This window comes from Zootoca vivipara, chromosome 13 (assembly GCF_963506605.1).
Source record: "Zootoca vivipara chromosome 13, rZooViv1.1, whole genome shotgun sequence".
Lineage (NCBI taxonomy): Eukaryota > Metazoa > Chordata > Lepidosauria > Squamata > Lacertidae > Zootoca > Zootoca vivipara.
Window position 1 is genome coordinate 39,080,593 of NC_083288.1, and position 23,624 is coordinate 39,104,216.

Sequence of the window (23,624 nt, forward strand, 5' to 3'; positions counted from 1 at the left end):
CCTGAGGTCTGAGGGACTGTGGACTGGCCCCCTGCTGAAAACGTTTGCTGACCCCTGATTTAAACTGTCTCTTTTCCCACAGTCTCGGTTTGCCAAGTGTGTCTTGGAGAGAGAAAGTGCTGGCACCAAAGATTTCCCAGTGACAAAGGACCTCCCCCTTCTGGTGAGCTTAGCATACTGCAGCCTCTCCCCAGGATCACCTACATCCCTTGTACTGTAAGGAACACAAGAAGAGCCCTGCCAGATCAGATCACTGGCCCCTTCCATCCAGCACCCTGCTCTCAAAGTAGCCAGCTAATGCCTGTGGAAAGCCCAAAAGTAGGACCTGAAGCTCCTAGCTATCTAGAGCTACCGTAGTGTGATGTTGTGTTTAGATGTGTTTGACTAGGGAAGTCTGGGTTCAGATCCTCACTCAGCCATGAAACTTTCTGAATGATCTTGGGCCAGCTACTCAGTCTAACCTGCCTCACAGAACTGTTGGGATGATAACAGGAATGGAGAGTCAACTCCTTGGAGGAAGAATGGGATTAAAGAATCATATTATAATAACAGCAGAGACCATCCTCTGAACTATGGTGGCTAGAAACTTCTTTAATAAAAATAAAGTAGATGTTTTCAGGATGTTTAATTGCCATGCTGCATGCTGACTGAAGATATCTCTGCTCAGCAGTGAGTTTTCCTTTCGGCCTTGCTCACTCCAGCTTATCTTTCCACCTTAGGACTGTTCTGTAGCCTCCTGCAAGATAATCCGTTGTGACATTTTGTCACTGAAGACACGGGAACCGCTGGAATTCAGGATCAAGGGGGATATCGGTTTCCAGTGGGCATCTCAGGTATAGAGGTTGCCACTGATGGGTATTATATTGAGGGTTTTTTAAAAGAAAAAAAAAACTTTTTGTGACCTGCAAAATGTTAATTTGGTCTGCTAGTCAGCAACTTGTCAGTGCATGACAAGGGATTCCCCTCTCTCAGAAGGAATTGATCTCTCTTCCCCAGATCCAGCAGAAGAAAGTTGTCTTGGTGAGCATGGCACAGATTTCCTATGATGAGAAAAAATACACACAGAAGGAAGGCTTTGCACAGGCCCAGGTAATGGGGGGGGGAAGGGGCAGTGGTGCACTTAGTTGATTTTAGGACTCCCTCAGATAACCTGCTTATTCATCCTTCATTCTTATTTGCTTGCACAAAGCTTATGCAGTGGTTAGGCACTGAACATTTGAGAGTTAGACCAGGCATCCCCAAACTGCGGCCTTCCAGATGTTTTGGCCTACAACTCCCATGATCCCTAGCTAACAGGACCAGTGGTCAGGGGTGATGGGAATTGTAGTCCAAAACATCTGGAGGGCCGAAGTTTGGGGATACCTGAGTTAGACAGTGGTTTTACTGAATATTTGTGATATGGCAAGTATTCATTCTGTATTAATCCTGTTTTGCTTTTGGAGTGCTTACGCATCTTCCCAGTAATCAGTTGTTTGCCCAACACTTTCCAATGCAGTTCCCCATCACTTTCCAAACCACAAAACGTCCAGTATTTTTTTTGAAGTGGATTTGTTGCAACAAAACCCTTTAATCCACTTCTGTTGTGCAAACCTTACATTTTATTATGTGTTTCAATCCCTCCTGCAAAATACTGGCAGTCTTTATGTGCCTTTAGACTGTGAACTATAAGGATATGATGCTGCTTTCAGGGCAGGGGGAGCACCAGGATCACCCAGTGCTTATAGCTTGGGGTCTAAACTCCTGGGTTTTCTCTGAGATGTCTACCCTTGGACTAAGGGAGGGAGGGAGCAAGAGCAGAAAACTGGCAGCTGGACCTCTGGCCTCCCACTCCCCCCCCCCGGCACTTGGGTTAGAGGATGACATCAGGATGGCTTGGTTAGTCTGGCTCTGTTCACTTTCTTCCCACCCAGGTGCAGACCATGGTGGAACGAATAGAAGTCTACAACTATCTGCCCGCGATCATTGGCAGTGCCATTGCTGGGCTTGTCCTTCTCGCTGTCATTGCTGCAGTCCTCTACAAGGTGAGGCAGAGTTGCAGGGGGAGTCTAATGAGAAGCGAAGGAGGGCTTAATCCAGATGTGGGGAGGATTTGTAAGGCTTCTGAATTTGGTCTGTGAGGCCATTTTCAGCAAGCCACACCCACCTGACATATGATGTCAGGTTCACATATGTGTCATATTTACTTGTTTATACTGTAATTTCATTTTAAAAAATTGAGGTTGTTTACAATGTGTGTGTGTATGTACACACACTTTTTAAAAAGAAAAAAAGGAAAACCACAGGTCATCAACTAACTTTTACAGAATATGTTTTTCTCAATTGTCTGCATAAGCCTGGTGGCAAAGAAAAGTATTCCGCAAATCTTTAAAGATTAATATAGAAGGTGCCTATCAAATTTCTATTGGAAGTTCATTCCATAGGGCTGGGCTGATGACACTACTCAATTTAACACTGAATCAAGTGAGCCTCAGCAGCTTGGGGGACAATCAACAATGTGGCAACCAGCAATGTGGCACCCACAGGCATCTACAGAAGCCTTCCCTACTTCCAACATGGTCTGCTATGCCTGCCCCCACTGAAATTAGGCTTAAAAGCAGCAGTTTAGTATAGCCAATAGAGTAGATTGTGGTGTGTGTGTGCAGCCCATGACAATTTCTTTCATTTGTAAAGGTCCCAAAAGGCTGGCGATGCCTGCATTTCTGTTTGTGAAGTGACAACAGAAAGGATGTGCTTCTTGAGCATGTTCAGAGTGCTTTCCTCTCCTCAGTGGGGTAATCCTAGGTTGGTAGGAGGCAAATGGCTTCTGCTACAATCAAAGGGTGTGATTTCCATGCCACAATCTCAAAAATAAAGCACTATATTTCTAGAAGGGTGAAATGTAACATTATTCTTCTCTTTCACTTGCTCCCTGCTCCTTTCTTTCTTTCTAGGTTGGGTTCTTCAAGCGCCAATATAAGCAGATGCTTACTGAGGCTGGGGCTAGTGACGAAGCCGCAGATCCCACCTCACAACCCACCCCTCAAGACCTAGACACCTCTCCTCCCAGCAAAGACACTGTCTACTAATAAACCTCCTGTTCCTCTGCGCCTTTTCAATATCTGGGGAAGGTAACCCTCAAAAGCCCATTTTAAGGACATAAGAAGAGCCTTCCAGGACCTGACCAAATGTCTAGTTTCCCACAGTGGTCAACCAGATGCTTCTGAGACAAACAGGTCTTGGAGGCAATAGATTTTCCCCCATTGTTGCTCCCTAGTGACTGGGATTCAGAGCATCCATTGCAGCTCTTTGATAGCCTTATTTTGTGTGAATCCTCCCCCTCCTTTAAAAGACATCTAAGTTCTTGACCATCATCATGTATTGTGACATTTCTCCTTAACCAGAGATTTTCTCCTTTTACCCCTTCAGCCGACTGGATATAAAAAAGGACCACAGTATTACAGTTTATCCCCAGCACAATGTGCCACGTTTTCTAGCACGAATTTACATCTAATTCTGTAGGCTGATAGTAGAGTTGGAAGGCGACTTCAATTGTGCTGCAAAAATGCCACTGAGGATATCAAACTAGGATTCTCTCAAACAATTTTTGGTCCAAAGCCTATTGAAGGGAAGTAATGGAGTCTTCAGTGTCCTTGGTAGCACTTTTTCATTTAGGCAATACAAATGAAAGCAGTGGTTGTATCTGAAGCTGAGAAATATTATGCTGGTACTGTGGGTTTTCGAGGGGAAAACTAAGAGATAGTGGTGTGGACAACTAGAGCTGAGGGAGAAATTTGGTTTGGTTTCCTATTTCATGTGAACCTAACTAATTCACAGTTTCTGAAACCATGTATGAATCACAGCACAGGTAGCCTTCAAAATTTGCCCTTCCCCGAACTTTGTGATGCAGTCTTCTGACTAAAAAAGTGTGGATTATAGGAAAGCATGTATAAAATGCATATAGTAATTAAATAATATGTAAAATATATGGGGAAACTGCTTGCAAAAATGTATAGTAGGGGAAATTTGGATTAAAATGCTGATGAATTTCCATGAGAACTGTCTTTTAAAAAAATACTGCAAAGTGATATGGAAGTGTAGCAAATTTAACAATTTGAATTTTATTGTTTTTGTGTACAATTGTTGTAAACAACTCTATTTTTTATAAATAGCAGTATCAAATTATTTTTATAAGTAAAAAAGAAGAAACTGAAGAGAAACCAAAATTGACAGATTTGTCAACCCCTAGAGACAACCTTACACAAAATGGAAGCATTCAGCAGTGTGAAAAAGAGAAATGCATCTCAAAATACTAAAATAAGGTAATTAATAACTGATTTGAAGAAACAACAAACTTGGAAAAGCACCCCCTCCCCATTGTTTCCAGTTTTATTAAACTCTAGCCCACAGAAGTTTATGTTATAAATGTGTTAGTCTTTAAGATGCCACACACTCTTGTTTCTGTTGCAACAGACTAACCTGAGGATATTGCCATGGGACTATACTACAGGGTTGTAGAGAAATATATTTCAAAGATGGTAGAAAGGATGCTTGTTTTTATTGGCTCCATGTGTTTCAGCTCAAATGCCTTCCTTCCTTCCTTCCTTCCTTCCTTCCTTCCTTCCTTCCTTCCTTCCTTCCTTCCTTCCTTCCTTTTTTAAAGGTTACACTTAAAACAAAAAGTTGGCTACTTTAAAATGTTCATTTATTTAGATGAATTATCCAGTGGTTTTATGGTGGAATCTAGATTTACAGTAGTTGTGTTCTTGTGACCATTTCCAGAAGAGTGTCACTTGTTAAAGAGTGAGGATGGCATCAGAGCTTGGGTGGTGGAGTACAGTGGGGTGTGTGAGCTGGTGCCTTGGTAGCAGGGGGGTATTCTTTGGAACTGGGTGGGTTGTGGATGAGTTGCCATCATGCAGGGATGTCACTGCATGTTTGTCATGGGCTGGCTAGATGTAGAGGAGTGGTGGGAGGCCATTGGGAAGAGTTGCTGTGATCACTGGGTCTGAGCTGTTTTGGTTTCTTTGAATAAAGTGTTACCTTCACTAATCCCAGGTGTTTTACTGCTGACCTGCTCTGAACTCCAGCTCCCGGCAATGTTGCACCTTTGCATCTCATGATGTCACATAGCTGTGTAATATGCACTAAATCTGACTGCCAATACTTGATGCTCTTTACTGATGTAGAAGTCACATAGTTGGCAGTAAGAGAGATCTGAAGGCAGGAATAGGATAAGTCTGGGTTCTTAAAGGTTTAGAAAAAGGGAGAGCTAGGCTCTGGTGGACAACTACCGGTAAAAGCAAAGCATGGTAGGAAAACAAATCTGTCAAAGGAGCAGAAACATAAAAGCAAGGGAGCCCATGCTCAATCAGCCTAGATGGAAGTAACAGTGTTTGGGGAAACATGTCAGAATTCTGCAAAAAAATGTCATACTATCTCAAACATCAAATTTCAATTTGATACAAGACTTAAGTTAAATTTCAGCACATACTTTGTCATATGTTACTTACAATGTGTCCTAGTAGCTCCATTCTTATCTTATTAATACAACTAGAGTATTCCGTGCTAAACACCCTCTGAAGACTGGGCATTCTGCATTTGCTTTGAGTATAGCTATAAATAGACCCCAGGAATCCAAGGGTGGGGAGAAGAGGTTGGTTGGTTCCTGGGCCTCAAGCCAAGGGTATTGAGACCTTGGTCTTTAAACATGTGTTGGTTGACGGCCTTCCTGGATAATATTCAAGTTGGGCTATGTTTGTCTCTCAGATTGATTGGTCAAGCATGGTCAGATGGGCATAACTGTCAGGTCTGGCAAAGGGGAGGAGAGGGCTGTGGTGTAGGGAGTGTGCAGGAAGGCCTTAAACAGGAAAGTGAAGAGACACCAACCAGCACGACGAGGAGAGACCTCTCTTGTCGACAACCTTGGATATCCCTGGCTTCACACATGATTCCCTGGTGGAGGGCCACACGACTGGTGGCGCAGGGACGAAATCTTGCCACAGCAGCTGCTAGTGGGCACCATGGTGATGGGTCAGGTGGTAAGTGAATTCAGTAAGAGACAAGGCCAATAGCATAAATGATTACTGAAAAAAATGTTGAGCAGCACCACTGTTCTTAGGTCATGATTGCTACCTATTTATTCTTTCTTTACCTTAATGGTTCAGGGGAAAGTGTACGCTTTTAAAAATTAATTTTAAGAAACTTTATTTTAACTTGGGGAACATAAATGATGCCTGAGATTTAATTTGCTCCTTGCTTCCACTTGCCTGTCCCTTGCCCAAGTTTTTGTTTCAAAAGACCTTTGCTTCCTTTAATAATCTGTTATTGGGACACTATGAAAGGTATTATGTATTAGCATATGCCTTTTGGAATGGGGTCCCTATGAGGTTTGGAGAAGTGTCTGTCCTAGGAAGCTAAGTACATATTAAAGTGACGGCTTCTTCCACTATCCAGTTCTATAAGTGCCCCTTTCTCTACACCCCCACCCCCAGCCAATTAACTGAAATGTACGGTTTCCCTCTGGGTTTGTGCTCTTGGAAAGATGCCAGTGTTTTGGTATCTGATCTGTTTTCCACAAAAAAAGGACAGCAATGAAATGGACCTTGAGAATGACCTTATTTGTCTGTTAGAGGGCACTGTGCAACAGCAGATCATAGAGTAGGTACTGGGCAGAGGGTACTTGCCCCTGAGAATCAAAATGTGCCAGTGGCTCAGGATAACACAAGGAGGCACTGTGTTGCTCCAAGGAAGTGGATGCCACAACACCACACCAATGCCACCTGCTGCAGTTTATACTCTGCATTTGGGATTATCCTGTCTTTCCTATTTGTGATGCAGTGCGAACATGGAAAATCTTGTCCTTTGTGGTGGCACTTCCTGGAGTGGGTGTCTGCATGTTGAATGTCTACCTGCAACAAGCAAATCACCCGCATGAACCACCTGAGTTCATTCCATATCAACACCTGCGCCTCCGAACAAAGGTAAGAATTAAGCAAGAGAGTTCTGATAATGGATTAGGGAGCATCATTTTCCAAAACAGATAGGTCAAGCTATGTGGCTTGGGATATTGATACTCAAAGGACACCATGTGAATTATTGTTTAGTCTTTTAAAATGTCAGCTGAGTTTGATTTTTTAATTGTCTGCTATTTTACATCATACTATACTAGCTGCTTTAAAAATATCATTGTAATGATTGTCTTAATTATATTAAGGGGTATGCAATTTAAAAAATAAATAGATGGAAGGGGGGTACTGGCAATCTAGCCCTCAGTTTTCTCTCTCTCTCCCCTTCTTTTTCAGCCTTTCCCCTGGGGTGATGGAAATCACAGCTTCTTTCATAACCCTCACACCAACCCACTGCCAACAGGTTATGAAGGAGGCAGCCACCACTGAACCACTGCCATTCTCTCTTACGGGGGACAGGGAGGCATATACCCCTGTATAACTTTATTACTGCTTTGAGACAGGCTTCCAGGGATAATAAAATCACATTTTGATGGATGAAGCACTTTCTTGGTATTTCAAATTGTATTGTATTGGAGGCAGTTTGGGGGAATGTGGTGTGTGTGTGTGTTGTTCTTCTGCCAAATTTTCAGGGAGGGAAAAGGGGTCAGCTGGGAAACAATTGATGCCTAGTGCATTAGATGATAGCTTTCACCCAGGGCTGCTGAGGTTAGCCTAGAGATGTTCAACCCCACGCCCAAAGAAGTCCTGATAGCCAATTAACAGTGAAAAATCTGTCAGGATTGCAGCTGATCTTGCTTGCATTGACATGCTTCCTATGTTTACAGTTCCTAAAGACCTGGATGACTTCATGTGTATTTTGCTCAAATTTGCATCATGTATTTTTTTTTATGTTGATAGTTATAAATTTATATCCACATACCAAGGCCAAGATACAGCATAACTGTGAATTAAAGAAACAACCACGAGACTTCTTCAGGCAGCAACTGTTTGCACAGCAGATTAAGCTGCAGAAGGAACAATCTGATACATCTATCTCCAGTGCTGGAACATGGTCCCCAGGCAGAAAAACCCAACATTTCACCTAAAAGCATTTAATTTAAATGCTGTGCCTGAGATCTTAAAACCCAGGGCCAGGATTGATTTATAAGTGCATTTGCAGATATTTGCCCCCCCCTTTTTTCTTCTGTGATCCATTTATTCAAAACCTCTCCACTTTCTTTTTGCAAAAGCTGGGAGAAATTGGGGATAGAGATAGTTATATCTGGAGTACAAGGGCAGGGACCAGTGAATAATTGCTATGGAAGATTGAGAAGGAACTGTGCAAGACACTTATGCCTCACCCCTTGACCACATAAATTTGGTTCAGTCTCCCTTCTAACAGCTAAGATGCCGCTGCTTACATTCTTTTCAGTCTGCTACATTTATAAGGACAATAACATTTTACCACATGTGTATTGCTGGATGTGCTACAAAAATAAGGCAATCTTTCTCACACTTCTGCAACATATGACTGAACTTCACCAGCCCATAGACACAGGGATTAGAAGCCATGATCCCTAGCTTTCAAAGCCATGATAGGCATATTTTCCTGCATAAAAAGCACTTTTATGTAGGAGTGTGTGTATGTCAGGAGTGGGGAACCTGTGGTCCTCCACCTGGCGTTAGACTCCAACTCCCATCATCCCTGTCAATTGAGCATGCTGGCTGATGGGAGGGAACAGCTAGAGGACCACAAGTTGCCAATTCCTGGTACAGGCATTTCTCCACTTATGCATGTTTGACTTGCGCATGAACATGTGAAGCATTGGGAAAGAATTAAATAAATTAATCTAAACTGCAAAAAATGTGTGAACAGGGCAAAAATGGCACAAAAAGAACAGAATAACTGCAAAAAATAGCACGAAAATAGTGGGGAAATGGCTAGTAATTCCATAAGCCCTTGCACTGATCTTTGAGGCCTTGGAGAATTGGAGTTTGAGAAAGGAGGTTTGGAGGGAGCAATTTTGGTGGCTTTTTAGTGGAGTTCAGCTTTTTAGATGTAGTTCCCCACTACACATGGTTTCACGTATATGCATGGTACCTGGGAATGTAGCCCCATGTAAGTGGGGAGACGCCTGTATAGGTTATCACCTGTAACGATGTCACATGTACATATTTATCTGTGTGCACACATACATACCCCCCAACATACCTCAGCATGTGAGCAACTGTGATACATGTGACGGTCATTTTCTACCATCAAAGTTCTTTCTATTTAAGGAAACTGCAATCTATGAAGCAGACCTCAGTTACCGGTTTTTTCTGGAGCAATTATCTCATCTTGTTCAGTCCATTTGATTATTGTGGGCATACTATAAGACACCCTATAGAAGGCATGGGTTGTGGGCTTGGCTATCCTTTAGTAGCAGCAGAACTGGGGCCAGCACTACTGTCTTGTGGGGATCCCGCCACCTCACCATCTCCTGCCTCTATCATCTGTTTGTACTGTCGTTTGAAGAAGCCAACCTGGAAAGAAGAGAGTGACAAACAAACAGAGAGAAAATTCAGATGAAGGGTTTGCTTATCCTGGGAGTAATGGGTAAATGGTAAATGGCACCAGAAGCGTCAGTGAAACGAGTATAGACGGACCACGTTTGTACACTGGGCACCCCCACTGTGGCAGCTTTCTGCCCCAGCCATCTCCCTACTTTGTTTGATGTGAGCAAAAGTTACTCCCAAAGGCCCTCCCTTATAAGGATGCTTCTAAATTTCAGTTCTCACCTTGTAAAGAACAGCAGCAATCAGGGCAAGAAGAATGAGTCCCCCCACGCTGCTGCCAATAATAATAGGAAGGTAGTTGTAAGGCTCCAGGAATTCCACCACAGTATTCGCCTACAGGGTAAGAGGGGAAAAACTGAGAGGGAGAACCCAGTGACGTCATGTACTGGTAGCCTGGAATGCTGACTCCTTCCCAGCTCCTAATCCTAGACAACATCTGGAGATGTCCAGGCTCCTAGCTATGGCCTATGGACAGTGTGTCTCCTTTTGACCCATCATTACCTTACTCTGTGGGAGGCCCTCTTTCTGGGTATATATTTTCTCATCGTAAGAAATCCTTGCTGAGCTCACCAGGGTCACTTTCTTCTGCTGGGTCTGAAAGACAGAGACAAACCCTCTCAGAGGTGGGAAAGGTACTCGCCTGAAAGATTTCACCAAGAAGGGATCCAAAAGGAGTAACTGGCTCTTTACAACAACAAGAAAAGTTCCTTTGTTGGTATAGAGATGTAACTGACTGTGAGCATATCTACTATACAGCAACTTATATTATTTGTATAACGTATTGTCGTAAAGGTAAAGGTAAAGGGGGCCCTGACCATCAGGTCCAGTCGTGTCCGATTCTGGGGTTGCGGCGCTCATCTCACTCTATAGGCCGAGAGAGCTGACGTTTGTCCGAAGACAGCTTCCGGGTCATGTGGCCAGCATGACAAAGCTGCTTCTGGCGAACCAGAGCAGCGCACAGAAACGCCTTTTACCTTCCCACCGGAGCGGTCCCTATTTATCTACTTGCACTTTGATGTGCTTTCGAACTGCTAGGTGGGCAGGAGCTGGGACCGAGCAACGGGAGCTCACCCCATTGCAGGGATTCGAACTGCCGACCTTCTGATCAGCAAGCCCTAGGCTCTGTGGTTTAACCCACAGCACCACCTGGGTCCCTACGTATTGTCATAGGGTCTCCCAAAGAATCCTAGGAACTGTCATCCGGTGAGGGTTCTGTTGAGAAGTCTGGCTGCCACTGAAGAAGAGTTCCTGGGGTTCATAGAATGGTTGCACCCAAAGATGCAGCTGGTTCTGGGTGTGCCGCACAGAAGCAAGTTAACATCTTACATGACTTTCCCACCCCTGCACCAATAAAGCCTCAGCAGTGGCCTTCATACCTGGGAGACCCATTGGAATCCCATCTTCCCCTTGATGCTGAACTCCAGTGGTTGCTTCTGCTCCAGGGATGGAATATTGCACCGGATTGTTTTACAGGCGGCCACAGAGCAGTCCTAGAAGGAGGTACAAGGATATCCTCAGATAAAGTGCTGGTGCTGAGTATAGCTACCCCTTGACCTAAAGGGATCCCCAGAGCCACCCAGTCCAGCTGCTTCTGAAATAAGGAAGCTAACTTTGCAATGGACTCACCAGAATGGAATTCTTTCTTAGTTGTGCCACAAAATCTTTCGACCCTGGGGTCTCTCTTTCAGGGGCACACTGAGCTAGGTGGTTCATCTAGGGAAAGGGAAAGCAAATTTCATATATGTAAGGAGCTATGTATAGCCATCACAGGAGCCTTTCACTTGTAATTTATGTATTTCCACACTGTTTGTCTAAACAACTATGCTAGTTCAAGGCTCAGGGCACATGCAGAATATCTCTTAACACAGGTTAGGTAGCATGGTTCAACTATAATGAGAATGACAGTGAGAAAAGGGGTGCTAAACAGCAATGGAAGTCTGGCACTGTTCATGCTTATGGGTAGAGGACAGATTTTAATTCTTTTGTTGTGACCATGGAACCAGCAGGTAGGGAAGAACATAAAACTTGCTCTCATGGATCAGATTAAAGGAACAACAGGTCCAGCAATGGCCAGTCAGGTACTTTTAGGAAACTCACAAGTAGACCATGATGGAACCAGCCATCCACTGTTGTTTGTCCCAGCACCTGTTAGTCAGCAACACTGCCTCTGAACCTGGAGGATCCATTCTCCATTCATGGCCAGCAGCCATTGATAGGGCTATCCTCCATAATTTTGTCTAATTTGCCTCTCTTTACTTATAGGATAGCCTGGAGAGGCTCTCAAAATGGCTTTTAAAAGATTCTCAGATTAAATCTCACTCAAAGCTAGCACAGGAACTGAATAGGCAGGATTGAAACTGGGAGGGGCTTCATCCATACAAAAGGAACTTGCTGAATGAGCCCTGCCTCTAGAACATGGAGAAGGAGATGGCCCACTCTGGATATACACTCCTCTATCGAAAGAGAGCCATAAGTTAATGTGATGTGTGGAGGGGTATTTTCTTTGTCCCCCTTGAATTTTTTTCAGCCAATCAATTTTATTGGGTAACCCAAGTTCTAGTATTATGAAGGTTGAAAATTTTCTGGTTGTATACTATTGCTACACCAGTACTTAATTCAGTCCTATTAACCAAAATTAAATCATATTTGGTCTCAGAAGGATATACCTCAGGAAGGATGTCCGCGGATGCATTCCACACCCATGTCCCATTCAGTTGCACAGGGAACTGAAACGTGATTGAGACAGGAACCGTTCGTGTATATGTGTTCTTCACCTAAACAAGAAGAAGATCTTGTATAAATGTGACAGGAGCCCAGCAATCAGCCTATTGCTGTCACTAACCAAGATATATTCCCCCCATAAGGATGGAAGAGAAATTCAATTCAATATGCATTTAAAGTCAAATCTACCTAAGTTAATAATAATAATTTTATTATTTATACCCTGCCCATCTGGCTGGGGAAACTCTGGGTAGCCTGCAGTACATATAAAAACATAGTAAAACCTCAAACATTAAAAAACATTTGTACTTTCTGCAGCAATGTGCAATATAAAATAGTCATCCTTTGAAATGCACACTTCTCCAAATTTTGGGTTGCAGTTCTCCAGCCAAATGCAAATACAATACTAGGGTAAAGCGTGCATGCGTGTGTGTGCACGCGCACACACAGATAATAATGTACCAAAATGCATTTTATTCAGGAAGATTGCAAAAATGTGTAAATTAGGTAAAATTGTATATGCCATGTATACTGGGAGAAATTTGCATTAAAATGCTGGTGAATTTTCATGAGAACATGTTTTTTTTAAAGCAAATTGATGTGGAAATGTGGAGAACTGAACTTAAGACTGGAATTTTGAGAAACTGATAGAAATCAAATGTGGCATATTTTCCCATCCCCATCCGACAAATGATTGCTGTACTGCCAAGCCCTTCTCGCCTACTATATGGCTCCAGCAGTGTCAGCCTTGGGGCCAGGATAGCAAATGTACAAGGTGGGTGAGGGCTCTTTCCCTCTTTTTAAACTTTTAAACCAAGGAGCTTGTTTTGTGCTGCTTGCGCACACCCACCATGCCTCTTCTTTCTGCCTACATTTCCCAGAATAGCTTCAGAGTAACATAACACAAGATGATGTCCGGCAAGAAGGATGCAGCCAACCACACTCCCCAGAGTGGCTCCAGTATGACATTTTGTGTTGTGCTGCTCTGAAGCCCTTATCTGAAGGTCTGGATTTATTCCCTAAACCTGATCCACAGAAATTTTGCCTTTTTCAAATTCTTAATTCCACAATGCTCCACAAACCCCTCACCTCATAGCGATGTTCCACAGTCTGATTTCCGTCTTCCTGGCCAGCAGAAAAATTGACATACTTGGTTGACTCATCAACACTGGAAGAAAAGAGGTGAGGGTCTGATAAAAATCACTATGTAATAAAGCAATTAATCTGGGTTTGACTAATACATTCCAATGGCTTTTTGGAAGATCATAGCATAGCATTGCTATGGCAATTTAGATGAAGTCAATATTTTATAGCAGTCAATGCCATTCATTTTAGCATGTCCCCCTGAAATGAATATATTTTGATTGAACCAAGAAAAGTGAGTAAGTGATTGATAGATATCAGCTACTGTATGCTGATATCACCTTTGAAGGTAACTCGGAAACCACAACTAATCCAGAATGCAGCAGCTAGATTGGTGACTGGTGAGTGGCCACCAGGATCATGTAATACCAGTCCTAAAGGATTTTCATTGTCTCCCAGTGTGTTTCAGAGCACAATTCAAAGTGTTGGTGCTGACCTTTAAAGCCCTAAATGGTCTCAGCCCAGTATACCTAAAGGAGCGTCTCCACCCCCATCATTCAACCTGGACACTGAGTTCCTCCTCCAAGGGTCTTCTGCTGGTTCCCTCACTGTGAGAAACGAAGTTACAAGGAACCAGACAGAGGACCTTCTCAGTAATGGCGTCCTCCCTCTGTTCAGATGTCAAGGAACTACATAACTTTTAGAAAACATCTGAAGGCAGCCCTGTATCAGGAAGTTTTAAATGTTTGATGTTTTATTATGTTTCAATATATGCTGTAAGCTGATCAGAGTGGCTGGGGAAACCCAGCCATATGGGTGGGGTATAAATAATAAATTATTTAAATTATTGTTATGCTGCACATCTACCTGAAAGGAAGCCTTATTGAATTCAGTGGGACTTGCAAGTAGACATACTTAGTATCACACTGCAAGGCAATAGCCAGCAAACAAAAATTGGCCAGTTATATGCAAAATGGGGGTTATCCAATAAATCAGAAGTGGCAAATTCCAAAAGATTCAAATTCATTAAACTTGAATTCATCCAAAATAATTCATTAAACAGAAGAAACTGAGGAAGCTGAAAATTCAATATGCATTGGAATAGAAATTGATATCTAAATATATGTGGAAATATCACCAGATGGATCCTAATTACTTTGTTAGGGATTAATACAAAAGGATTGCAAGAAGACCACTATTTTACCCTTCACCAAAGTATCTAAACCAGTACAGAAAATGTGCAGCTTCTTGGGGAGACAGAAGGCATAGGCGTGTATGAGGTCAGTGCTGCTATCAGATTGAGTAATAGTAGTAGTAGTAATAATAATAATAGTAATACTAATAGGTTCCCTATCTCTGCTTTATAGGCTTATGAGGGGAGCTATCTGCTGAAGTTGAAATCTTTTGAAAGCCAGTCAAGTCCTGGAAAACCAGCAAATGCTGTTTCATCTAGGTCTTTCAATTCCTGATTAAAAAAGGGGGTGGGTTCCATTTAGTGGCTGAAATTATAGAGCCACTGTGAAACACAGACCCATGATAATTAGGAAAGGATATATGGCTGGAATTTCTTGTTTGTACAGAAGGATCATTATTCTAAGGCACCAGCCCTAAGAAAAACAGTGGTTGTGCAAACAAGCCTTCTGACAGTCAATAGTAAGTAGAGAAGGGCAGCTGGGTGGTGGGCTGGGATGCTCCCAGAATATCTGCAGTCACGTACGCATTAACAAAGACAAATACTGCATATTTGACGAGCAGCTTCGCTTGGTGAATCATGTCCGGAGTTACAGGGCCATTGTTGTCACTAGAAAAAAGAGAGAGAGGCAGAATGAAGTCTGGAACATTTATCATGTATGCCACTGCCCCATCATAGACTGCTACATACACTGTGGTTCTACAACATTAGGGCTTGGTGAATCTGTTCATTTTGCTTTCATTTCATCTCTTTTTCATTTTGAAGTTCAGCCCTCCACATCAGTCTGTGGTTTTTTTAAAGAGACCCCATGAAAATTCACCAGTATCTGGGTCCAAACTCCTATTATTCACATTTATATATGTAATTCTGTATTTTTCCTAATACCTGTATTTATATTTTTCCTAATCTAATACATTTTTGTATGTTATTTTCACTAACCTATTTGTATGCACGCTTTAGCTTAGCATATGCATTCTTGTCAGCATTCCATGACTGGAGAACTGCATTCCAAAATTCAGAAAAGTACAGATTTTAAAGGGTGTCTGTGTTTTGGTTTCCATACTGTTTGGGGAACATGGTGGTGAATCAGGTAGATTTGCTTGCAGAAGTGATGTGGGTCAAATTTCTCCCCCATCCCACTGCCTGTTAGAATGTATTAGGGATACTCATGACCTGATTTGTATTTCCTAGACTAATATGAAAATCGGAATGCAGTTATCCTCTAGTTTTCATGCTTCTCAGAATGTTGCAATGCAATTCTTAGCTCAAAAGTGTGGCATATAAAAATGCATTTCTAAATGCACACAATATGTGCATCTGCGGAAAAAATACATATACAAGTAATGCAAGTTGCTGTATGGTTGTTGTTTTTTATCACATGGAAATGAAAAAGAATCAGATGTCAAAGAAATAAACAACTATATGACATTTAGAAGACATCTGAAGGCAGCCCTGTTTAGGGAAGTTTTTAATGACTTCTGTTGGAAGGCACCCAGAATGGCTGGGGAAACCCAGCCAGATGGGTGAGGTAGAAATAATAAATTATTATTACTTATGAATGAACAGTCTCTTGAGTCCCAGACCACACCATCATTATACATTTAATGCTGCAAATCTTGTGTGACTGTAAGCTTCATTTAACTCAGTGGGACTTACTTCTGATAATACTTTATTGGGATTGCATTACAAACCAGTTTGAATGTGGCCTAGCCATCATGACAACTGAAGTGAAACTGATTCAAGCTGATCAAGCAGGAACAGCTCATCCCAAGCCAGGCACACCAAACCTTACCTGCCAGCTGTGGCATTGATCTGTACTTCTCTCCCCAGATCTGCATTCTGGGAGACGGAAAAGGTGGCAATGAAAATAGCCTGCAACAGATGATGACACAATAAATGAGCAAGAGGGAAGCCAGGTGTTTTTTGGGGAGAGGGGAGGAGTCTACTCTGTTAGAGTAGAGATCCTAACCAGATGACCACAGTTCCCTGGTCCACTGGCTTACAGAAGGACTTTACCTCAGCCCCAGTCCGGAAGATGGGGTGGTTGATGTTACAGGTGGTGTTCCTCATGAGGTCATCCTCTGCCGCAGGGGTAGAAGGACATTTAATAGCCACATTTCTCCTGTTGGACTGCAGTGGGAGGGACCAGATTGGGGAATTGGTTGAGATAGTGAGCAACAAACTTTTAGGCCAGCCCCAATCCCCTGTTGCCGAACTGTTGCCTTTTGCCTCTTATACCTTCAATAGTGAGAGCCTGCGGTAGGACAGTGCGGAAGGGTAGAAGAAGGTCACAGTGGTGCCATAGGAATCCTCCCCATCATTCCGGATGGAGACCGTAGCATTGAGCTCAGGCGTCAGACCCACCACCAGAGTGTCCAGGCTGAAGGAAAAAAAGAAGAGAGTCTCTTCTAAGCTTAAGAAAGTAAGAAGACCCTGCTATATCAGGCCCGGGCTCATCCAGACCAGAATCCAATTTTCACAGTGGCAAACCAGATGCCTGTAGGAAGTCCACAAGCGGGACCTGAGTGCAATAGTGACTTGTCACTCTTCCCACCTGTGATTCTCTGCAACTGGGATTGAGAAGCATATGACCTTTGACAGTGGAGGCAGATCATAGCCTTCCAGGGTAGTAGCTGCTAATAGCCTTATCCTAAGACAATATGTCTTAGTGCTCAATCCTGCCTGGAAGTCATTCCCTCCATTGTGGAGACCCTGACCCAGCCCACAGAAGCTCAGGGGGGTGGGGAGGGAACATTCTCTACATGCCCACCCTCCTTTGTTGCTACATTATTGTTACTACATTTATTATTATGTGTTTCAGAGATGAGCCTTGGAAATCGAAGTGTATTCTGCATCTTGGCTCTAATTAAGCCTTGAAGAAAGGAAATTATGGGGGGAGGCTAAGAGATGAGACCTAGCATTCTACCCTGCAATGCTCTAACACTGAAGTCATGAGCACCTGGAATGCACCAGGTTCGGTGAGTCTGGGTAAATTGCAGCAGAGTAGGGTGACATGAAGAAGAAAAACATACATTACCCTGAGAAATTGAAGGAGGTTTTTAACTGGTCTTTACAGACTCCATCTGCACCACAATTCTTTTGAAAGTGTAGCTGTGAAAAGAAGAAGGGTGGGGTACAGACATGGGCATAGTCAAGGGAGGGCGGGGGGGCAGCTGCCCCCTAGGTCAAATAAAACAATAGAAATGCTTAACTTAACTGACCAATCACATCGGTTCTGTCCCCCTAAAAAAAGTCCTGTCCCCCCAACAAAAGTCCTGCCCCTCACAACAAAATTCCTGGCTATGCCCATGGGTACAAACATTGTCAGCATTTGAGGATGGGTGAAGCTAGTAACATTTTGTTGTCTAGAGTTGAAATGTGAAAATGTTTTCACATTCCCCGCTTTCCTAACCTTCTGGAATCTGCCTGCCAGCTGTGGGCAGGGCCAAAACCAAAATGGGCCACCCACACACTCTCATACGTAAGCACCCCAACAACCTCATGTACTATCTCTTTTCCCTGTGGTTCAGGTGACTGAGAAAAGGGGACTGAAGAGGAATTCCCCACCACCAATTAACATATAGAATGGGGGAACAGATGGGTGGTGGAAGATAGCAACAGGAGCTGCTGCCTCAAGGTGCATGGGACTTCTTAAAGCAACAATTTCTGAAGCAGAAAACGGGCAATGGAAACCTTTGGGAATCTCCACTTGAAGGCGCTCTAGGTGACAACCCTGTCAAGGTAGGTTAGGCTGAGAGAGAGACCAGCCAAAGGTCACAATGAATAATGAATGAATAATAATAATAATAATAATAATAATAATAATAATAATAATAATAATTTATTATTTATACCCCGCCCATCTGGCCAGGTTCCCCCAGCCACTCTGGGCGGCTTCCAAAAAAACAGAAATTCTAAAATACAGAAATCCATCAAACATTAAAAGCTTCCCTAAACAGGGCTGCCTTGAGATGCCTTCTAAAGGTCTGGTAATTGTTCTCTTTGACCTCTAGTGGGAGGGCATTCCACAGGGTGGGTGCCACTACCGAGAAGGCCCTCTGCCTGGTTTCCCTGTAACTTGGCTTCTCGTAATGAGGGAACCGCCAGAAGGCCCTCGGAGCTGGACCTCAGTGTCCGGGCAGAACGATGGGGGTGGAGACGCTCCTTCAGGTATACCGGACCGAGGCCGTTTAGGGCTTTAAAGGTCAACACCAACACTTTGAATTGTGCTCGGAAACGTACTGGGAGCCAATGTAGGTCTTTTAGGACCGGTGTTATGTGATCTCGGCGGCCGCTCCCAGTCACCAGTCTAGCTGCCGCATTCTGGATTAGTTGTAGTTTCCGGGTCACCTTCAAAGGTAGCCCCACGTAGAGCGCATTGCAGTAGTCCAAGCGAGAGATAACTAGAGCATGCACCACTCTGGAGAGACAGTCAGTGGGCAGGTTAGGGACTCAGCCTGCGTACCAGATGGAGCTGATAAACAGCTGCCCTGGACACGGAGTTGACCTGTGCCTCCATGGACAGCTGTGAGTCTAAAATGACTCCCAGGCTGCGCACCTGGTCTTTCAGGGGCACAGTTACCCCATTCAGGACCAGAGAGTCCTCCACACCCGCCCGCCTCCTGTCCCCCACAAACAGTACTTCTGTCTTGTCAGGATTCAATCTCAATCTGTTAGCCGCCATCCATCCTCCAACCGCCTCCAAGCACTCACACAGGACCTTCACCGCCTTCACTGGTTCTGATTTAAAAGAGAGGTAGAGCTGGGTATCATCAGCATACTGATGGACACCCAGCCCAAACCCCCTGATGATCTCTCCCAGCGGCTGCATATAGATGTTAAAAAGCATGGGGGAGAGGACAGAACCCTGAGGCACCCCACAAGTGAGAGCCCAGGGGTCTGAACACTCATCCCCCACCACCACTTTCTGAACACGGCCCAGGAGGAAGGAGCGGAACCACTGCATGACAGTGCCCCCAGCTCCCAAGCCCTCTAGACGGTCCAGAAGGATGTTATGGTCGATGGTGTCAAAAGCCGCTGAGAGATCCAGCAGAACAAGGAAACAGCTCTTACCTTTGTCCCTAGCCCGCCGGAGATCATCAACCAGTGCGACCAAGGCAGTTTCAGTCCCATGATGAGGCCTGAATCCTGACTGGAAGGGATCCAAATGGTCCGCTTCTTCCAGGCGTGCCTGGAGTTGTTCCGCAACCACTCGCTCAATCACCTTGCCCAAGAATGGAAGATTTGAGACTGGGCGATAGTTGGCCATATTGGCCGGATCTAAAGATGGTTTTTTAAGAAGCGGTTTAATAACCGCCTCTTTCAGCGGGTCTGGGAAGGCTCCCTCATGGAGAGAAGCATTTACCAACCCGCGAAGCCCATCGCCCAGCCCTTCCTGGCTAGCTTTTATAAGCCAGGATGGGCAAGGATCAAGGAGACAGGTGGTTGGTTTCATTCGTCTAAGCAGCCTGTCCACATCCTCGGAGGTAACAGATTGAAATTGATCCCACAAAACTTGACTCGACAGGACTCTAGCACTCCCCCGCACCGGCCCTGCTCCCACGGTGGAGTCTACCTCTTCCCGAATCTGAGCGACTTTATCTGCAAAAAACTTTGCAAAATCATTGCAGGAGATCATGTGGCCCGTACTGGGCCCGGATGGAGCAGGTGGTTCCGCTAAATTGCGAACCACCTGGAAGAGTCTCCTGCTGCTGTTTTCTGCAGATGCGATGGAGACGGTGAAGAAGGTCCTCTTCGCCATCGCCATTGCCACTTGGTAGGCTCGAAGTTGAGCTCTAGCCCGTGTCCGGTCTGATTCAAAATGAGTTTTCCGCCACCGGCGCTCTAGCCGTCTCAACGACTGTTTCATTGCCCTCAGCGCCGGGGAAAACCACGGGGCTGTCCGGGCTCCATGCAATCTGAGAGGGCGCTTCGGAGCCAGACAGTCAATAGCGCTGGTTAACTCCGCATTCCAGCGGGCCACCAGGGAATCAGCTGAAAGGCCATCGACATGGGATAAAACATCCCCTACCACTCTTTGGAAGCCAATTGGATCTATTAAGTAGCGGGGGCGGACCATCCGAATCGGTCCCACCTCCCTGCAGAGGGGAAGGGTCGCGGAGAAGTCCAGTTTATGGTTTATTATGGTCAGAGAACAGCTTATAAAAACACATTTGGGGGGAAGAGTTTTATATTTTGTGAAACCTCAGGTTGCAATGAGTTTCATGACCGAGTGGAAATCTGAACCTAAGTCTTCCTAGGAGTACAAGTCTTTCCTGCACCCTAGTCCTAGTGGCAGCCAGCTGCATTTAATAATAGACTATGAAACTTCGGGTTCGTCCAAACTTCCACCTAGAAGTTTTTCAAGCAGTTTCCCCCTTGCCCTGCTCTGATTGAATTTGCTCTGAATCAGGCATCCCCAAACTCGGCCCTCCAGCTGTTTTGGGACTACCATTCCCATAATCCCTTACCTTTGGTCCTGTTAGTGAGGGATGATGGGCGTTGTAGTCCCAAAACAGCTGGAGGGCCAAGTTTGGGGATGCCTGCTCTGAATGAATGCTAAAGAGCAGTTTTCTCTAGGGAAAAGCAGTGGGAGAAGAGCAAGTATGGATAAGCCTACATTTAGTCAACTGAACAGCTGATATTTTTTAGCTAGAATGTGCAACCAATAGCCCTTGTATATTGGTTCTTCTTGCTGCTAAAGGAGAGTTTCAGGGAAGACAATTTCAGGGTGAAACGGTGAAAAATGGGAAGTGGTAAGAAAAGAAAATGATCAGAGACCATTTCCCTATATAAATTAAGCCCTTCGTCTTTGCCACTTCCATGTACAGACTGAAAGTCAACCAGACAGGAAACAGAGAGTGCGTGGACTCACCGGTGCTGTAAATATAGGGGAGCTATCTTTGCTTAGGATGGCTTGCAGGTTGTCAGCACCAGGAATGGGATCTCCGATGAGAGTATAATTCAACCGGAGGTTTATGGGTGTGAAGCTGTCTTCTACGCAGGTCTTGCATAATGGAGAGGGATAAGAAATAAAAATAAGTGAGGATCTGCTTTATTTTGTTATTAGAGATGGGAAAGAAATTTGATCCAGGTCTCATTTGAAGCTGAATCTATCAAATTTGCACTTTCCAAAACAACATGCAAACAGAAATACAGCTATCCATCGAAATTTGCACTTATCCAAATTTTGCTATGCAGTTTACCAACTAAACAATGTTTACAAAAATGCATATATTAGGGGAGGTGTGCATCACATTGGTGAAAATAGCACACAAAATACATTACATCAGGGAAAACCTTTTGCAAAATTGTGTACGTTAGTCAGAAATGCATATAAAAATGTGTTTTTTAAAGAAAAAATGCATTAAAATGCAGATTACCGTAATTTTCATAAGGTTTTTTTAAAAGCAGAAATTGCTGCAAAGTGAATTTAAGTGAATTTAAGATTGGAAAAATAAGAAACTGAGATTGACAGGTCCTTCTATCCCTAGTGGTGGCAACATTTGTTGCATGGACCCGAATGCCAACATTTGACTTTGCTTTTAAACATCCACTGGATCACTGAACTCACCGGCAACTTTATGCGATACTCCTCACAGTGTCTCTTCAGTCCCATTTTTATCTCCTTGGTGATGGAGGAAGAGTCTGGATTTCCGTTAAAAATGGCCCTAACCCTCATTCGACCAGGATCCAAGTTCAACTTGTACGTAATGGTGTTCAAAAGGCTGCTGCCTGAGGGAGAGGAATTGAAAAGACAACACAGAGAATAGGATTCTGAGGGATACAGTGTGCTGTGCAGATTCTCTGCAAAGGCCCTTCAGCACAAAATCCTTGTGAACATCTGATGCTCGCAGCTAAAGCTATGCATCCAGTATTGAAGAATGAAATGCCTGCCAAGTTAAGAGGAAGCTCACAATATTAGGTCTTATAACTGGGGGCCTCCTCCTTGCTAACACCCTCCATTCTGGGCTCTCTAGGGGCACTGGACTCAATGAAGGGCTCACATCAGAATCTGGCAGTAGCTTTCAAACAAGGCATTAGAGTTGTGCTCCAGGGTGAAACATTCAGTGCACGTGGGTGTGGAGTAGGCCTCTGGGACTTCACTGTTACCTCACACAATGCAAAAGTTCACCCGGAGTGTGTCCAATTGTACCAGTATTCATCTTCAGATGTAAGTCAGTAGCAGTAAGCAAGCTATCTTGATGGGAAGCTGTCCATCATTAGTAATTGCCACATGGAAGAACTTCTGATAAGTTTCTCAGGGACCCAGAGGTTTCTAGGAACACAGTTTGAAAAGCCACAGGAATATGGTATTGATGGGTAATCAAACTGTGTGGCAAGCCAGCTTCTCTGCTGCCCCACTTCTTGTGGTGAGGGGTCCTCCTGTCCTTAGCATGTTATGTGCACTGTCCGCTAGCACCCAAGCCCAGCCTGCTCCCTCAAAGTGCTTTGGGCCTACCTTGTGTAAACCGAGGATCCGACATAACAGTGAGGCAGACAGTTGCCTTACTGACTTCCTTGTTAAGAACTTCCTGGTCCTGGCATTCAAAGGCAGCGATGGGGATCTCATTCGGGGTGAAGGTGATAGTGGGCACTACTCGTACCACGGGCCGAGCCCTGTTGCAGACAGAATGGGTATGAATTTGGGTGGGAGGGAGACGGGAGCACAGGGCTAGTGCCATCCGGACATTTCAACCATGGGTTATATTTGCAAAGGGTTTAAAAGAAGTGCATTCCAAACAATTGTCACATGTCCAGTCTGCACATCATCTTGTGCTGTGTGGGACATTTCTGTTGCTGTGATATTGCATGTTCTCAGCATTCAAATGACAGGGGAAATGTCATCACCACCCTGGATTACTGAGCAGGACTAAGCTGTACAAGAGTCGTGGCTTTGAATTAGGTCTTCAAAGGTGTCCCTACTTGCAGCAACTGCTCGCTTAGACCATGGATGGCAACTCTGCCATTAAGGGAAGCAGAATGGAAGACACAAAGGGCACCATCAACTCTGAAGTTCTCCTGCATAGGCTTCTTTGTTATCAATGTGAGCTATGTTCCATTAGTTGGGGGAGGAGTTCCATTTGCATCTCCCACCTCAGGCACCAAAATATGTTGGATCAGTCCAGAGAGCTCTTGCCATT

At 44.2% G+C, this 23,624-nt stretch overlaps 3 protein-coding genes across 5 annotated transcripts in view; 2 read left to right on the forward strand and 1 right to left on the reverse strand.

Moving 5' to 3' along the window:
* LOC118094367 (integrin alpha-X-like) overlaps positions 1-4,569 on the forward strand; it is a 28,886-nt gene extending 24,317 nt beyond the window's left edge. For all 3 annotated transcript variants that reach the window (XM_060281712.1, XM_060281711.1, XM_060281713.1), the window contains 5 exons: positions 83-163; positions 720-833; positions 997-1,089; positions 1,911-2,021; positions 2,931-4,569. In XM_060281712.1, the coding sequence (XP_060137695.1) occupies positions 83-163; positions 720-833; positions 997-1,089; positions 1,911-2,021; positions 2,931-3,065 (534 nt within the window). In that variant the 3' untranslated portion in view covers positions 3,066-4,569. The remainder of the gene's footprint in view (positions 1-82; positions 164-719; positions 834-996; positions 1,090-1,910; positions 2,022-2,930) is intronic.
* A 1,117-nt stretch (positions 4,570-5,686) lies between these two features.
* LOC118094373 (cytochrome c oxidase subunit 6A1, mitochondrial) lies at positions 5,687-7,485 on the forward strand. Its single transcript, XM_035134700.2, has 3 exons — positions 5,687-6,017; positions 6,817-6,959; positions 7,281-7,485. The coding sequence occupies exons 1-3, from the start codon at positions 5,687-5,689 to the stop codon at positions 7,371-7,373; spliced, it is 567 nt and encodes a 188-aa protein (XP_034990591.2). The 3' UTR covers positions 7,374-7,485.
* Positions 7,486-7,559: 74 nt separating this feature from the next.
* The window catches only part of LOC118094366 (integrin alpha-X-like), a 52,815-nt gene continuing 36,750 nt past the window's right edge, over positions 7,560-23,624 (reverse strand). The window contains exons 17-31 of the mRNA XM_035134686.2: positions 22,943-23,100; positions 22,055-22,215; positions 21,356-21,487; positions 17,519-17,592; positions 16,720-16,861; positions 16,498-16,611; positions 16,274-16,353; positions 15,007-15,090; positions 13,296-13,374; positions 12,152-12,259; positions 11,112-11,198; positions 10,862-10,975; positions 9,987-10,079; positions 9,708-9,818; positions 7,560-9,452 (exon numbers count right to left, since the gene is read on the reverse strand). Coding sequence (XP_034990577.2) covers positions 9,339-9,452; positions 9,708-9,818; positions 9,987-10,079; positions 10,862-10,975; positions 11,112-11,198; positions 12,152-12,259; positions 13,296-13,374; positions 15,007-15,090; positions 16,274-16,353; positions 16,498-16,611; positions 16,720-16,861; positions 17,519-17,592; positions 21,356-21,487; positions 22,055-22,215; positions 22,943-23,100 — 1,651 coding nt within the window. The 3' untranslated portion in view covers positions 7,560-9,338. The remainder of the gene's footprint in view (positions 9,453-9,707; positions 9,819-9,986; positions 10,080-10,861; positions 10,976-11,111; positions 11,199-12,151; positions 12,260-13,295; positions 13,375-15,006; positions 15,091-16,273; positions 16,354-16,497; positions 16,612-16,719; positions 16,862-17,518; positions 17,593-21,355; positions 21,488-22,054; positions 22,216-22,942; positions 23,101-23,624) is intronic.